The 16,259-nt window shown below is 37.3% G+C and overlaps 1 protein-coding gene across 1 annotated transcript in view; it reads left to right on the plus strand.

Moving 5' to 3' along the window:
* The window catches only part of LOC110674157, a 75,333-nt gene extending 63,103 nt beyond the window's left edge, over positions 1-12,230 (plus strand). The window contains exons 4-5 of the mRNA XM_021837982.1: positions 11,420-11,545; positions 11,609-12,230. Of these exons, the coding sequence (XP_021693674.1) occupies positions 11,420-11,545; positions 11,609-11,636 (154 nt within the window). The 3' untranslated portion in view covers positions 11,637-12,230. The remainder of the gene's footprint in view (positions 1-11,419; positions 11,546-11,608) is intronic.
* The last annotated feature ends 4,029 nt before the right edge of the window (positions 12,231-16,259 follow it).

Consider the following 16,259-nt stretch of genomic DNA (forward strand, 5'->3'; position numbering starts at 1 on the left):
AGTGTAATTTTTGAACTCGTTTAAATTTTGGTTCAATATTTCTACACATCTTTGTGCTACTTTCAAACAATTTAATGTGAAGTGATAATCATGAAAAATCATAATCCAAACCTCTGATAGAACGATTTTTGATGGACTATGTGTATACTTGGTCCACTCTGACTGAACCAAAGACCACCTTTCAGTGAGTTGGTTCACTCTGACTGAACAATTTCTAAGAAAATAACAATCATTTAATGCTTGCATGATCAAAATGGGTGCATATCTCTAAGATAAGCAGATTATCAAGACCCTTCGACACCAGTATCGTAAAATCTTCAATAATCCATATCGTCAATAACGAAATCAGTGGCATTACGATAGCTTGAAAAATAAGGTTTTGCAGGGTCAGTGCATTGAAGACTAGAAATATCCAAATATGTGTTCAGTCAGAGTGGACCAACTGAAAATCTTGCATACCGACCAAAATATACTGTTCCAATAAGCGGGTTCTAGCACCTTCCATACATACACCATCGAACTACCATTAGCTTCTATCGGACTCTGAAATTAACTCAAAAAATGCAATAATCAATCAGTTTAGTGCTTTTTGATACTTGGTCCGCTCTGTCTGTGGTGGACATCCATCCATCCAAATATGGTAAATAGTCAAAAATCAAAATCAAATGCATCGAATTAAGTAATTTTTATAAATTTCTATTGATGGATAGGTAGGAGAATCATTCAGTGTCGAAAAATCTGACAAATCTCTTGAAATGTTTTTCATTTCCTCGCATTCCTCAGCGCGCTGATCATTTTCGCTGTTGTGGTAATAAGCACTTGGTCCACTCTGACTGCACACTTTTATCGATTTTTATTGATCATCCAAAGTAAATTTATTACATATCTTTTGCAGTTTACATCTTTCATCAAATCTGATAAAAGTGAAATGGAGGTAATGTAATTTCGCATGTAATGAAAGAATAATCTAATTTTTACAAGTTTTGTACTTGGTCCCCTCTGTCTTAACGCCGACCATATGACAGAAGCAATCCAGTCTTTTTCAGACAAATTTTCAAAATCTTCCAGATTTTTAAAAATTGACTTGGCATCCCTGGTCATGAATATTAATTTCTCCATTTCATAATCTTGGATTAGCCTTGTCTGGGTTCGAAAGAGTTATAGTATTTAGGAATTTCATCCCTTAAATATTTGTAAAATTATTTCACTGAAAAACTGTATTTCCTTCACCCTTGAGCAACAAAAACAATAACCGGAAAATTTTGCCAAATGGATAAGATTTGAAAGTACATTTTTCACCGAAGCCTTTTTTTCGTCCACCTCTGATTTGGTCCACCATTTCTTGGTGGATCGTGAAAGTATCCGAAACGGGTACAGCTAAAAAGGTCGCTGGAAAAAACCACCCCAAAGTGCTACTCGGGGTCGACTCATTGTTGTTGCTGCGAGTGATGATTTATTTCCGGTGTTTTCCCACGATTTTTGGCGCACAGTTTCCATATTCCAATGTCGGTGGGAGCCAGGAACGACGAGAATCTGGACCAGAATTGGTCTGTTTGCTTTTTCCATCTTGCTCCGGTTTTGTTTTTCCCAGCTTAGTACAAATGAAAAATGGCAAATAAATCCACCCGGAACGATAATTTAGCGCTCGGAAGGTGAAAAATGGGGAAAAGGAAATTTTTATGGAAAGCGATATGGATGGCGATCGTGGGTGGGTGTATTGTTTGGAGCTTAGTTACTTCCTAAAAGGGAACCTTTATTATTTTAGGAGGGATCGAAAAAAAATGTTGACTAAATATTTTGAAGGAATGACGATAATCTTCTGTTCTGCATGCGGTACATCCAAGGACCCGTTGTAGGTATAATAATCAATGTGTTGTTGTACCCCTAGGTACGATTTTTTATTCAGGGATGCCAGGTTTTTTTTATGTTTTCTACATCGAAATGTTCAATTATTAGGATTACTTCACTCAGCGATCTAAAAAAACATCTTAATTTTGGGCCAAAAATTGTAAATTCTGAGAAAGAAGACAGGAAAGTAAAGGATTATGTAAAGAAGTTCGACTCTCTAGACCACGGATGGGAAATGTACTGTAGCCAACATTTACCGCCTCTACATTCACATCTTTCTACACGACCATCATAATCCAAAGCAAACCTTGACAGTTCAAAACAAAAAAATGTCATGGCTCTTCAAAACTGTAATCTTCTTCTTCCCAACGTTTATTGAAACCCGAATGCGAAAAGACTCGAGCTACCACTGTGCACACGATTTTTCCGGTTTTCGGGGTTTTGACTTTTTGCTCGGTAAAGGCGGCATAAAATAGAACTTGTTTATATGTATCGCAACGGAATGATTGAACTCTTGCTGTTAGCGCTAATAGATTTCAATTTGTTGAAAACACAAGCGAAATATTATCGATTGAATTATTTAACATTTTTTTCAATCATTCACCTTGGAATGGCTGCTCGAAAACGGTCATAGAGGAGAGATAAAAACAGTCAAGCAGTGAGTGAACCATTGGCAGCGCAACACCTGATGGTATTGGTGCTGCTGCTACTTTGTGTTTTGATTGACTGGCAGAATCGATGAACTGTGGCAAATTGTGGTCACAGTTCCCAAGCCTGCTCTATACAAAAAATGCTGGTGATTGCAGAAGAAAACCAGGGAGTTTTATGGAAGCAAAAAGATTTTCAAAACAATCTGCTGGTTTGGGAAAATCTATGGATTGCAGAAAAATATTTTGATTGCGAAAGTAAGCTAAAACTTTGCAATGAATGTTGGGAATTTTTTAAATAACTGTATTGATCCAGGAATTGATTTAATGGGTTTGAGTCTATTTTTTCAGAAATTTTCTTTAACCTTCCACAGACAAGGAATCCCTTAATAATGTTTGATATTTTTCAGGAATAGCCCCAGGGATACATTGGAAGTTTTTTTTTGGGGATTTATAGATAAATTTACGCTAAAAATATCCTTGGTTTCATTTCGAATCGCTTCAAAAATCATCCAGGATTGTTGATGAAATGTATCCAATTTTATCAAATTTCTTCAGGAGTGCTTATTAGAGGCTTGGTCACTATTTTAACGCAAGTCTCCAAAAAGTCTATTCTGAATGTAAGGTTGCTATTTTAATAAAAATGGCCTCTAAAAGCACTTTTTGCATTAACCTGTGTTGAGTACGCCCCTGGCGTAGCTGTGCATCTTCCATCCAACAATCTAGCCCACTCATATCAGCCCAACCAGGTATAGTACAGTCCCTCCTTTCTCTAGAACGTTGAATTTTCCCTGCAATTAGTTGGCAAATCCTAACAACCTGCTTGCAGTGTATCTTAGTGCAAAATTCTAGAGGCTCCAGTGAAACATTCAGAGATTATTACGAGTGTATTCCACAAGTTGTCATTGATAATAAATCTTTGAGTAGATGAAAAAACCTTTGACAGATACGCGTATTTCGACCTCAACTGTAAGGCCGTCTTCAGTGTCGAGTCTAGTACACGACACTGAAGACGGCCTTACATTTGAGGTCGAAATACGCGTATATGTCAAAGGATACATACTCTAGTGGAATTGTCAATGATATTTTTCTCAGATCCCGAGAAAATATTCAGTAATTCTAATGATTGCTCCACAGCTTCCTTCTAAAACATTTTCATGAACATCACCACGGATGTTTTTCCTGAATTTGGTCCAGAAATCTAAGAGCACCAGAGTTACTACTTTAAGTAATTTTCACAGAGATTACTCTGAAAAGAATTATAACGAAAATCCCAGGATAACCTCCAAATGTTTTTTCACTGATTCTTTCTCCAGTTCCCCACAGGTCCGACAAGAGTTGTTGCACAAAGGTGTAAAATGTTGTAAAAAAAAATATTTCAACGTTTTTTGAAGAAACCCTAAATTTAATTGATTCCAGGTATTTTCATAAGAATTCATTCAAGAATTAATTGACGATTCCAAAAATTTCTTTAGACATTTTTAGATGAAATCTAATATAATTTTCAAAGAGTTCCTCAACAAATTTCTCATTAAGTTCATCCAGAAAATTTTCGCGGCATTTCTCCAGCATGTCATTCAAATATTATTACTGTGGTCCAAACATTTCTCTAATATTTTTTTTCAAAAAAATTCTAATCTCCATGGATTTTATAAAATATCATTCAAAGTTCAACGCCAGATTATATTACAGAAATTTTTACACTTATTGCTTCGACCATTCCTATATAAATTTATCCAGGGATTTTGTTCGAATTTCTCCAAAGAATTATTTCAGTAAATTCTACAAACTCTACAAATTCATGTACTACATTACTCAGAGATTCGAATGGGATTTTCAGTTATCTTAGCAATTTATCAAGAAAATCCTAGGAAAATGGCATCAAGAATCCAGAGTTCATTCAGAGATCATCCTAGGAATTCATCAAGGCATACTAAGAACTCACACAAGTTTCATCAGAAGTTACTCTAGAATTTTCTTCGAAAATTTCTCGGGTTTCTGTTTTCAAAATTTTCTCCAATAAACCGTGACATTTCTCTGGAGACATCTCTTGATGAATGATTCCTCAATGTATTTCTTGCAAAATTTTTCAAGGCGGAATTCCTGAAGGAATTTTTAATTGTTGATGATGCTCTAGGAAGTTTTAGGGAAACTTCTAGTAAAGAACACAAAACAACTTTTACAGAAATTTTCTTGGTACGCCGCTGAAGTCCATAAAACTGAAATGCTATTTTCCCTTAAATTCGAATAGACTATTCTCTTCGTATCTGACTTTGACAATTATAGGTACTTTCAAATCATTCCTGTTTTTCGTGGCAATGAAATCAGAATCCTTTCCTTTTATAATATTTCTTATGTTATTTACACACAAAGAGATAATATTTATTAACCCTTCAATACCCAACCCGTCTTGTGGAAGTTTGTATATTTTGCCTTAGCTTGGAAATCAAAATTATATTTTTTGGCTTAAACCTTGGGCCATAACACGCCTATTGGGAAAGCTTTCTATGAGTTTTGAAACATTTTTGAATTTTTGGAAAATGTTTGAAAAATGGTATCATTTTATAACCTACAAATGCCTGGGTCTGATTTGGTTGTCTGAAAGTGCAATATAAAAAAGCCTGGTGAAGCTGAAATAATTTCAAACTATTTTTTCCGTTAGTTACGCGGTAAATAAAATATGTTACAGAAAAAAATAAGAAATGTTATATTTAATTTTAAAGTCATTACCAGAAGAGGGTTCAAGAAAAAAGTAAAAAGGATAGGGATGTTCTTAAATAAAAATTAGAAAATCAAAAACCAAAATCCATCAATTTGCGATTAAACACAAATCATTTTCCAAAACGTGCTTAGATTGATTTTAGACAGTGAAAAATGATACCTGAAAAGTACTTTGAAGTTTAACGTTAGATTTTTTTTGTTTAAGTGTTTCGAAGAAACAAGCAGTCCGATTCATTTTCGCGCGCTCGGAGTGTTATTTTTTCAGTTAGTACTTCATTCACGCGCCATCGGAGTTTTATATTTTATATTCCTGCTTTTGCATGAACACATTTGTATCATAACATGTATTTTTTATGAATTTGTTGAACAAACTATGAATGGTCCGTCATTTCAAGTGTTGACATAAGCACTTATCCATGTTTTATAAAATTTCGAGATTCAAACCTTTCAATAGTTCGATGTTTATCATGTCGACGCATTGATAGAAAACTTTTTAAACAGAGGTTACATGAATTGCATCACTTACCAAGGTGAATCCTGTTCATGTAGCTTTTAAGCCCTCCCACTAACAAAACTCCTTCCCGTGGCAACCATGAAGATGCAGAGTAGACTGGCCCAGCTCACTATGGGAGAAAAATAAAGTTGTATGATTCCACGGGGCACCCCCTAGGATTATTTCTTGGGGTTAGAGGAAGCCTTTCTGAAAAATTCAGCTCATTTGGTCGTTCCATGAGCTGGCGCATTTGAATTGAAGTTAATATGGGATTTCCAGCTCAAACATATGAGCAACAGCACATCATGTACTGTTTGTTTCAGGAAAATTGATGATCGCGTTCAATTGGACCCAGAATGTCAAAAACACTACTTGATGTAATAGCGAAGAATATTGTAGAAGATTGTACCATGATCAAAATTAATAAAGTTGGTGTTTTAACTATCTGAAGTATATCATGCAACACTGCATGTATTTCTTCAACATAGCTGGGAGGTAGCCACTAAGCGCATCATAGCCACCTATGACCGTGGGCGAGCTGAGGCACATGTCGCATGCATATAAGTGACTGTACGGGAGTGCTGATCTAAGCCTTACTTTCAACAACTGAAAGAGTAATGAAAATGAGATTAAATCCAGATACAACCTTCTGCAATTATGTTCATTAGAGTATCAACTAGTGTATTTGTCATTCTGGGCTTATTTGAACGCGAGCAATTAGTATACGGAACGAAACAGTGACATAGGATCAATTTTCAATATATTTGAGACGAATATCCCATACAAACTTCAAATCGAATGCGCCAGCTGATGAAGCAACCAATTGAGTTGAAATTTTGAGATAGCGTTTTTTTTACCCTAATGCTCATATCTAGGGGGAGCCCCGTTGATTTTTACAACTTTTTTGTTTAAGGGCCAGTCTAATGCAGAGGTATACTCGGTCTTTAGTAACAATGGATGTTACACTAACATTCCTTCCCTTCCCCAATGACCATAAGGACGTGACCGGCGCCGTTATTGACATTACTAATTTCGGAGTCCTCGAAAATGTACATTGAAGATGGTATGGGGCTGTCCATTAATTATGTAAGGGTTTATGGGGGGAGGGGGGTTTTGAGATTTCTTACGCGCCATACAATTTATTTTTCATTTTCATACAAAAAATCTTACCATGGGGGGAGGGGGGGTTGAAAATCCCCGAAAATTGTCTTACGTAATTAATGGATCGCCCCTATGCTACTCCCAAGCTTTATTTGTTGATTCCCTGTACAATTTCGATGATTTTGTCAATCACGGAGTAGCAACTACGAATTGTACGGTCATCAATGCTCATGCTCATGCTTTTTTTGTTTAAGTGTTTCGAAGACAATTACCTATCTTTAAAAATAATTTTTTATCTAAAATTAATAATTTGTCAATCAGTTATGTGATTTGGGTTATTGCTTGAACCTGGAATTATTTTTTTAAAACCTGTAAAAACCCTGAAAATATCAGGGAATTTCATTTCTTTAAATAAGTGGACGCAGACATTTTATGAAAACTTTTTGGTGGAACTGTTAAGAAAACTGTAAAAGAATTCTTTTGGAAATAGATAAAAATAATTTTGGAACATACACCACTCTGGAAAATTTAAGTAGAAATGCCTGGAAGAATTTATAAGGGAGTTGCAATAAGTATACATGAATGTGTTATTAGTGGTGCTCCATTCTATGGACAGACTTTTGAAACAATCTCTTTTTATGATTAAGAATGCTTTGTATTATTGATGGTATAATTTCAGAAAAAAAAACACTTGTAGTCATTCAAGAAAAGAAATTGGATGAATTCTTTAATAATTTATTGCAAAGATTCCTAAAATAGTCTTGGTAGTATTTTTAAAACATACCCCAGCCTAGAGCAATTGTGGGGTGTTATTCCTAAAAGTATTGAAGAGGGAATGAATAATGAAGAATTTTCTTGAATAATATCTAAAGAAATTACCAAAATTGTGGTTAGCGGAATTTCTAAATGATTGTTTGCAGAAATTCTTGAAAAAATTCAATCAAAATTTTACAGTACTGGACAGAATAAAGTACGCATTGGCCGTTTTTCATGCAAAACAGTCGAGTTTGGAGGCTTGGATCTCGGCTTCCAATGCTCCGATTCACCCAAAATTTTAACTGCGGCTTGGGTGTAACTTCAAATTTACTGAGCTGAACAAACTTTCAAGTTATCGTTAGCCTATAATTTGGAGAAAATGATGATATTTTGAATCAGAAATTATTCCTTAATGAACATACTGCGAACGATATGCCCGTCTACAAAACATGTTTTCTAGAATCCATGTAGTCTTCTGGTGGAATTCGTGGAGAAATATTTTCGATTTATTTCTCACTGAAATCCTTCATGAATCTTGGAATAAATCTCTGGGGGAATTTCTATAAGATTTTTTGTAACTGCCAAATCATTTGTGTTTTTAACAGATAAATTTGAAAACAATCTCGCTGAACTTTACTAAAGGACCTTTGTATCAATGAAAGATTCTCTCCCCTCTCGCTCTCTTTTGTTTATGAAAGTGCAATACTAAAGCCTTTAGGAAGTTTTTCACTACACTGAGCCAGAAATTGCGTACGAATTTCATAAGAGAACGCTTGTGAATTAATTTCTTGACTGATTTTCTCTCTTTCATAAGATTCTTATGAAACACAAAACGTCCGATATTCACAAGAAATTCTTGTCGTTATCATTAGAGATCTTATGAATATCTTTATTTTCCTAAATTCAAAGAGCGATTCTCTAAATACATAATGATACTAAAGAATTCCATAATTGATAACTATGATCCTTCATAAGAGTATCTTATGATATTATACCTATTTGTATTATGAACGCAATGATCGATGGAAGTTCACAAGTTTTTCTTATGAGTCTCATTAGATGCTTCTTATGTCTTTATTCCAAAAGAATTTCGTATGAAATTCTTACGTGGTTTTTGATAGGAAGTCGACTCTTTTTCACAAGTGTTACTAATCATTGTCATACGCGCGCTTATGAATCTCAATCGTGAATATTTTGTTATAAGCATCTCTCCACGTAATTCATAAGATTTTCGTATGAAATTGTTAAGAAAATCGTACTCCATTACATTGTCTTATGAATGCCAATGATCAATGCGTTTGATATCCAAAAAGAGTTTCTTATGGAATGATATCTGTCTATGTAATGAGTGTTATTTCATAAGTCTGTTGTGGAATGTTATAAGATTCTCGAATGAAGAACAAAATACTTCTTATGTCGTTATTCCATAAGAAATTCTTATGTACCTCATACGTTCCGTTTCCTCAGTGTATGGATCAAGAGACAATACAATGTCCTTGGCTAGCGTTCCACACAAAAAAAAAAAACGAACCAGAAGAGATTAATGTGGCTCTGCTATTGATTAAGGAGAAAGTAAACAAAGAGAGCCTCTCAATGTTAGAAAGGTTCTTTTGAAAAGTAACGCAGGAAATCCAATAATTTCTAATTGTTTTCCAAATGGGTTTACAAAATTTTGAAATATCTTTCGATTTATTACAATTGAAAAAATGTCTTGCAGCCTAACATTCCTGTCCATCAATAAGATTTCAAGAAAATAACCGAACTTAGAGATCAAATTTTGAAAGTGTTTCAAATACCATTTAACCTATTCGAAATAAAAGTCGGCCACAAAGCTTCTTCCGCACATAGCACATAACCTCGTAACTTAGTGCCCCATAATGGGTGCGTTGGTGCCGGAAAATGTGCATTACATCATGTTCCTGTCTCTGATTGTTGCTGTTTTCGAAACGTTCCGGCATTTCTTCTCCATCAGCGGCAAGACCAAGAGCAACAACAACAACAATGGCTCTGCTGCCATGAAATGGGGCGGACGGACGATCTGATTTGTGTTTATGTGTGCTTCCATATCCAATCCAGGGTCCTGACGCACCATCCCCGGTTACGGAAGATTACCCAATGGCTCTAGGGTGGCCATCTGGTTGAGTTAGAAAATCAGGGACATAATTAAACTATATTAGTGTGAAAAACACACTACAACATATTGTTCGATCTTCTTTTAGACATATTTCCCTTAACTGGTGCAATTTATTCCAGGTTCCCACCGTTGGTTCCAAAGGATCGTGGGACACCGTTGGCTCCAAAAGATCCAAACCGTCTTCAGCTCTCTCACCTGAGCTAAGCGCTCTCACCTGAGCAAAGCGTTCTTCCGGTGCTGGGCGTTCTTCGAAGGACTCTTGCAGAGCCGGGTTGTCCACAGGATTCACCACGCCGCCAACTGCCGTTCTGATAAAACGGCGTTGCGGATGATACCGCATGCGCCCCAATTCCGAACATTGCTTCCTTATTCTCATTTGGATTCCTTCCCATGTCGCGTCAGAATTGGACCTCGTCTGGACGCAGAAATGCCCAATCATATTGAAGATGCAGTCCTGCTGTTCCGGTGGCATGCTCGGGAACGAGAAAGGCTTTCGATGTTGGAATGTAATGATGCAGTTCCTTGTAAAAGTGGCGAAATCATTTGGAGTAGCTTGGGAGATCATTTCCATATAGAGATCGTAGTCTACCTGCGGCGGGAGCAACTCCTTAATCCGCCCGGTTGCCACCACCTGCGCCACGTTTTTAAGATGTTCGTGCCAGGTTGATGCCAGGTGCACCCGTATTGGGTGATCGGCAATATCTTTTGTCAACACCTGAAAATAAAAATAGTTTTCGGTTAGTGTTAAGTATTTTAGGTTAGTGTCGATTTCTTCACCCCCGCTTAGGCCTTAAACCTAGTTTAACCATATGGGTAAACGTGGCTTACGGCTTAAGCGAAGGCGCATGCGGTAGTGCAATAAAACCTTACAAATTCATTATTAGAAACGAGTTGCAGTGATTTCTCGTCATCGATTTTTTCTTTAGCTTATTAGGGGGATTAGGGGCATAATGAACATCCGGGGCGAAATGAACACCCCCTCAATCTCTGAGAATATGCATACTTCATCATAAATTCATACACTGCATGAAATCTGTATTGCATTTGAAATGTTTGACGATTAAAAAGTTTATGGTTTGCTTCAATTGTCCTTTGAAATTTGACTAAATGTTTTTCTCTGCTTTAAATTGACATATAAGCAAGGCGGTGGGAGAATTCAATTTTTGAGCAAAATAACGAACCCAGAAAGGTTCTTTTTAGCTTTTATGATAGAGGGGGAGCCCTCTTACACATCGGAACGACTGACAGATAATAAATATTTTGTAATTATCAAATTTAATGCAAGTGTTCATTTTGCCCCGATACCTTTTTGATAGCCTTGTTTTGGTCCTAATTTTCAATCTCACTTATCTGGCATATGATATGATTTTTATTACCACGAATGAATGTAGCACGTCATACTAACACAAAACTTTAAAACTAGCCGGGAGTAACTAGAGAAAATGTCATGGTATGGTCTTAAAACAAGCTTTTGCTTGATGTGCCCATTATGCCCCGAATTCCCCTACTTGGGCCGATCAACTGTTTTCGACTAATATTTTAAATTGGGTAGAAACTATTTACTCAACTATTTTACAAAGCTTCATGGAAAAATTTTATCAAGAGGAAAGCCTGTGTGATGCAAAATGAGGGTACTTTTGACGTTTCAAATGGATGTCAAAACATGTCCAGCTAAATCAAAACGGTTGGTAACCCTACCCATATCTCTCTCCCTTTCAGGTTCCCGCATGGCGTTAGAAGTGAGTCCGGAGTGGAACTAAATGGCCCGGTAAAATGTTACATCAGTTCTTCCTTCGGGTTGAGTGGAAGGGGTCGTGTTATTCATCCGACATATATCCAGTTGAGGTGGCACCTTTGCTCGCCGTTGCCAGTTAGTCCCTATTGATTTTGGTCATCCTTTTTTTTCAGATGCAAACAGACAATCTGCGGTTGCTAGCCGTGTGAGGATGTTCATTCCGTCATTACTTACGGATTTTTAAGCTTCTTACGAAATTGAACAACCCTTCCACGTACCGAAAGAGTGGATGCAGCAAGTGCTCGAAAGGAAGGTGAGAAAATTGCTACTAAGAGGATGCTACATCCTCGAGATCTGGGGTTGTACTTTGTGAATGAGTTCTGAGATCCAGGAAGAACCATCCAGTAAGGAGGAAGCATTTGAAGCTCTACAGCAGCAGAACCGGCTGTGGCAGATATGCACACTCTTTTGATGCTTCCATTATCGTGCTCATTCACACGTGTAGCTGGGTAAAAGCACAGACAAGCAGAAGGAGTATGTTTGGATCTCAAGGAGTTGGGGCTGTCTTTGAAACATTTAGTTCTGTATGCAGTAGCAGCTGTAGAACGGGCAATTGTAAAGGAACCCTCAAGGATGAGGAGGAATACGGCGCTCAAAAGTACTAAAACACGGAATAAATGCTATCGAGGCTAGAATTTTATAAGTAGTTGACAATGAGAGCAATACAGGGGATAGGCAAAATGATTGAGATAGGCAAAATTTTGCCCAAATTCAAATGCTTATAACTTTATGAAAAATGGATGAAATTGGATGCATCTGGAAGCAGTTGACGGCAAATTTGGTCCAGTTTTAGGAACTTCCTTGGCCATGCATATTGGCCACTGGACACCGGAGATGTTCCGGATTTTCTGAGGTCATGTCCAAATGTCATTTTTTCTGTCGCTTGTATTTTTTTGTGGTGTAAAGTTAGATAGATGTTTGCAATTTTCCTAGAAACTAGAACTAATAGGAAGTTGAATGCCACCGGACGCATTAAGATTGGTTGGAAATCTTCAGAAATATGACCATTTCCGTAAAACTGGTTCCGGAAAGCATGGTCAGTCATGTTTGTATTTCCAATCATGTAAATATTATCCGGAGCTATATCCAAGCGGACACCAAACTTAAAAATGATGTTTCCTGCAACGTATTCAGAACCATTAGATGCACAGACCACTCTATAGAAGGTTCCAGGTGCCCTGGGGGAAGTGGTCAATTAGGAACATATCCGGAACCATATCAATATGGGCATCAAACTTCATTATTTTCAAAGGTTATGCTTTCCGATGCATTTCCAGCATCACCGGCTGCCATAACCACTTTATAGTAGGTTCCAGGTGCCCCGGGGGATGTGGCCAGTTCGGAACATGTCCGTTCATCTGTTTAGAATCACATTCTACCATAAACAGTAAGATCCATGTGACTTGGAAAATGGCGAGCATTTTCAGAACCACAAGATATAATAATCACTCTATAGTATATTCCAGGGGCTCCTAGAGATGTGGCCAACTCGAAACATGACTTCATCCCCCAGGGCCCATGGAACCTACTATACAGTGGTCATATAAATAAGTTGCGCTGTAAATACTTCTATTAGCATCACCTTCAAAAATCTTGATGTGTTTTCGGGCATGTTTTGAATTGGCCACATCCCCGGGACACCTGGAATCTACTATAAAGTGGTCATGGCAGCCGGTGGTGCTGGAAATGCTTCGGAAAGCATAACCTTTGAAAATCATGAAGTTTGATGCCCATATTGATATGGTTCCAGATATGTTCCTAATTGACCACTTCCCCCAGGGCACCTGGAATCTTCTATAGAGTGGTCTGTGCTTCTAATGGTTCTGAATACGCTGCAGGAAACATCATTTTTAAGGTTGATGTCCACTTGGATATAGCTCCGGATAATATTTACATGATTGGAAATACAAACATGACTGACCATGCTTTCCGGAACCAGTTTACGGAAATGGTCATATTTCTGAAGATTTCCAACCAATCTTAATGCGTCCGGTGGCATTCAACTTCCTATTAGTTCTAGTTTCTAGGAAAATTGCAAACATCTATCTAACTTTACACCGCACAAAAATACAAGCGACAGAAAAAATGACATTTGGACATGACCTCAGAAAATCCGGAACATCTCCGGTGTCCAGTGGCCAATATGCATGGCCAAGGAAGTTCCTAAAACTGGACCAAATTTGCCGTCGACTGCTTCCAGATGCATCCAATTTCATCCATTTTTCATAAAGTTATAACCATTTGAATTTGGGCAAAATTTTGCCTATCTCAATCATTTTGCCTATCCCCTGTACTTTAATTAATGTATAGAAACCCAAACCATGTCATTTTCAGTAAACATTTGTGTTCTAATCTAAAGGCCTGTACATATAACACACCCATTCCAAGCTCTGTTCGAGGTTATGGGCCCAGACCATAACCGGAGATAATTCACAATATCTAGATGCCGGCAAATCGATGCAGCACTGTACTTCTTTCTAAATAAGCAGATGACTTTCAATGTCTTCGGGCATTTTCTGTTAGGTATATTATACAAGTGTTCCCTGAAAGTCTGAGATTGCAATCGAGCATAAAAGGAGTGGCATCCATTGCTGTGAGGTTGTCACTCTTGATGTGAAGAATTTGGTCAATAGCGCAAGCTGGGATGAGATATCCAACGGACTGTTGAAGTGTGCAATGTTTGTGCCTCGTATGATAAGTGGCAACACTGGATGTAGCGAATGACGCATGCGCCGGTAGGGCAGTCGGCGAGCGCGCCAAATAGAAGGAAGAAAGGGAGAATGGAAAGTTTGCTATTCGGATAATAACGTACAGACATGTTTTATTAAAGTTCTCGTTGCGTAAAGTAGTTGTTTTCTTTCCTACCGAAATCCAGGTTCCGCTTTCCGCTTCGGTGACCCTGTTCTGCGTTGTGGTGTGTCCACCTCTTCCCAATACGGCTTTCATCGCTTGTATATGTTTCTAGAATGCTATTTTGATGGTAAGATTCTTGGCACATTGGAGGGCCAGAAAAGCGTACGAATTAGAACGGGAGTACCTCAAGGATCACTCATGGGTCCGATGTTATGCAGCCCACAGACGCTCAGACGGTTTTAACGATATTGACTGCACCCCCAAGTTAGTCAAACCGATTTATGTTTGATGTAACCGTTTGCCCGACTGGCAAAATTCATTGGAGCAACACTATATTACTTCGCATTTTTGGATGTTCTCCGCAAGTCTAATAGATATGTGATTATTGACTATTTTTTCGTATTCTGTGGCTGTGAGAAGGAATATTTCGATGATTTTTGCGCAATAATCGTAGTAAGAAAGACATTGGTATTTGATGAAGAATTCCAGTTATAATTTGCACGAAGCATTCCGGAAAACTCTAAAATTATGAGGGCCTCTGTCAGGGATTAGTTTGAACAGCCATCGATATGGAAATGGCTATGAGAATTCTTCAAAACATTCAGCATTTACGCGACTGATTTTCAAAGATAAATCCAAACAATTTCTCAAGTGATTTCTTCAGTAATTCTTCAGGGTTGTCTTGAACTCCTCCAGAGATTTAATTCAGGAATTCCTCTAGAATTTAGTTCCAAGGATTCCATCTAAAATTATTCCAGTAATTACATACTTAATTCTTACAGAAACTTATGCAGGTATTCCTCAAGAAATTCATTACTAGAAATTCCCTCAGGGATTTTAATAGGACTTTTTCCCAGACTTTTTCCATGGCTTTCCATCAGGAGTTTCAGCAGAAATCCCACCAAGAATTTCTGCAGCGATTCTTTTTAGTATTTTTTCTACACTTTTTTTCAATGCTCCATCCAAGGACTTCATCACAACACAAATTTTATATTTTTGGATGGCTTTCTCCTTACAAACTTCAAGCTCGTTTAACCCCTACTTAGAGATGATGGATGCTGCTCAATTTTTCCATAGCAAAAATGTAAATGTAAAAATAATAAAATGTAATGTAATAAAAGAAAAAAGAGATATCTGTAAAAAGAGATTATCAAAAACAAGAAAAATTTTCTATAATAATTATGTTTTATTATTCTTCATAATTACGAAGACAATAAACCTAGGAAGAATAGCCAATGTTCAAAAGAAGGGAGAATATGCTATAAAAAGCGGGGAAATGGATTTCGGTGAAACGTGTCATTCGGAGAGCTGGCATTCAGGGAATTGACTTTCGAACAAAAGTAACACAATCGGGTTAAACAGCTTTTAAACAGTATTTTTCCCTAACGATTTTGAATTACGTAGTCTTTTATTTTGGATTTTTAAGACTACCTCATTACCCCCTGCGTGATCTTTTGTCCATACAAACGTTTTAAAGTTTATATGGGCCGTTGTTTTTGGCCAGATTGTTCCCCTTTCCATATAAGACCAAGTGATTTATAGGCGGCCATTTAGACAAGGGAAGTAAACACTCGTCTTGTAAAAGGATTTTTTTGACTCCACTTGTATTCGCTGACGATTGATTTTGACGAATTAATATTTTGGGTGAATTGACGTCGGTGTGCGGGATTCGAAGCGCCTGGGAATTCGCATCAATTCGGTTAGAACTTTTTTTTTTAACAATAAAAGACCAAACCAAATTTACTTCTTCCCGCTCATTGAAAATATATAAAAACGATTTTGGGAAAAGTCCTATTCTGGGGAATGTTTAATTCTGGAGAATGGGATTCTGGGAAATGTAATTCTGGGGAATGTCCTATAACCCTTATGGAACTTTGTAGAAGAATTCTGTTGGAATACCTAGAGTAGTGA

The sequence above is a fragment of the Aedes aegypti genome, chromosome 1 (genome assembly GCF_002204515.2).
Source record: "Aedes aegypti strain LVP_AGWG chromosome 1, AaegL5.0 Primary Assembly, whole genome shotgun sequence".
In the NCBI taxonomy this organism is placed as follows: Eukaryota; Metazoa; Arthropoda; class Insecta; order Diptera; family Culicidae; genus Aedes; species Aedes aegypti.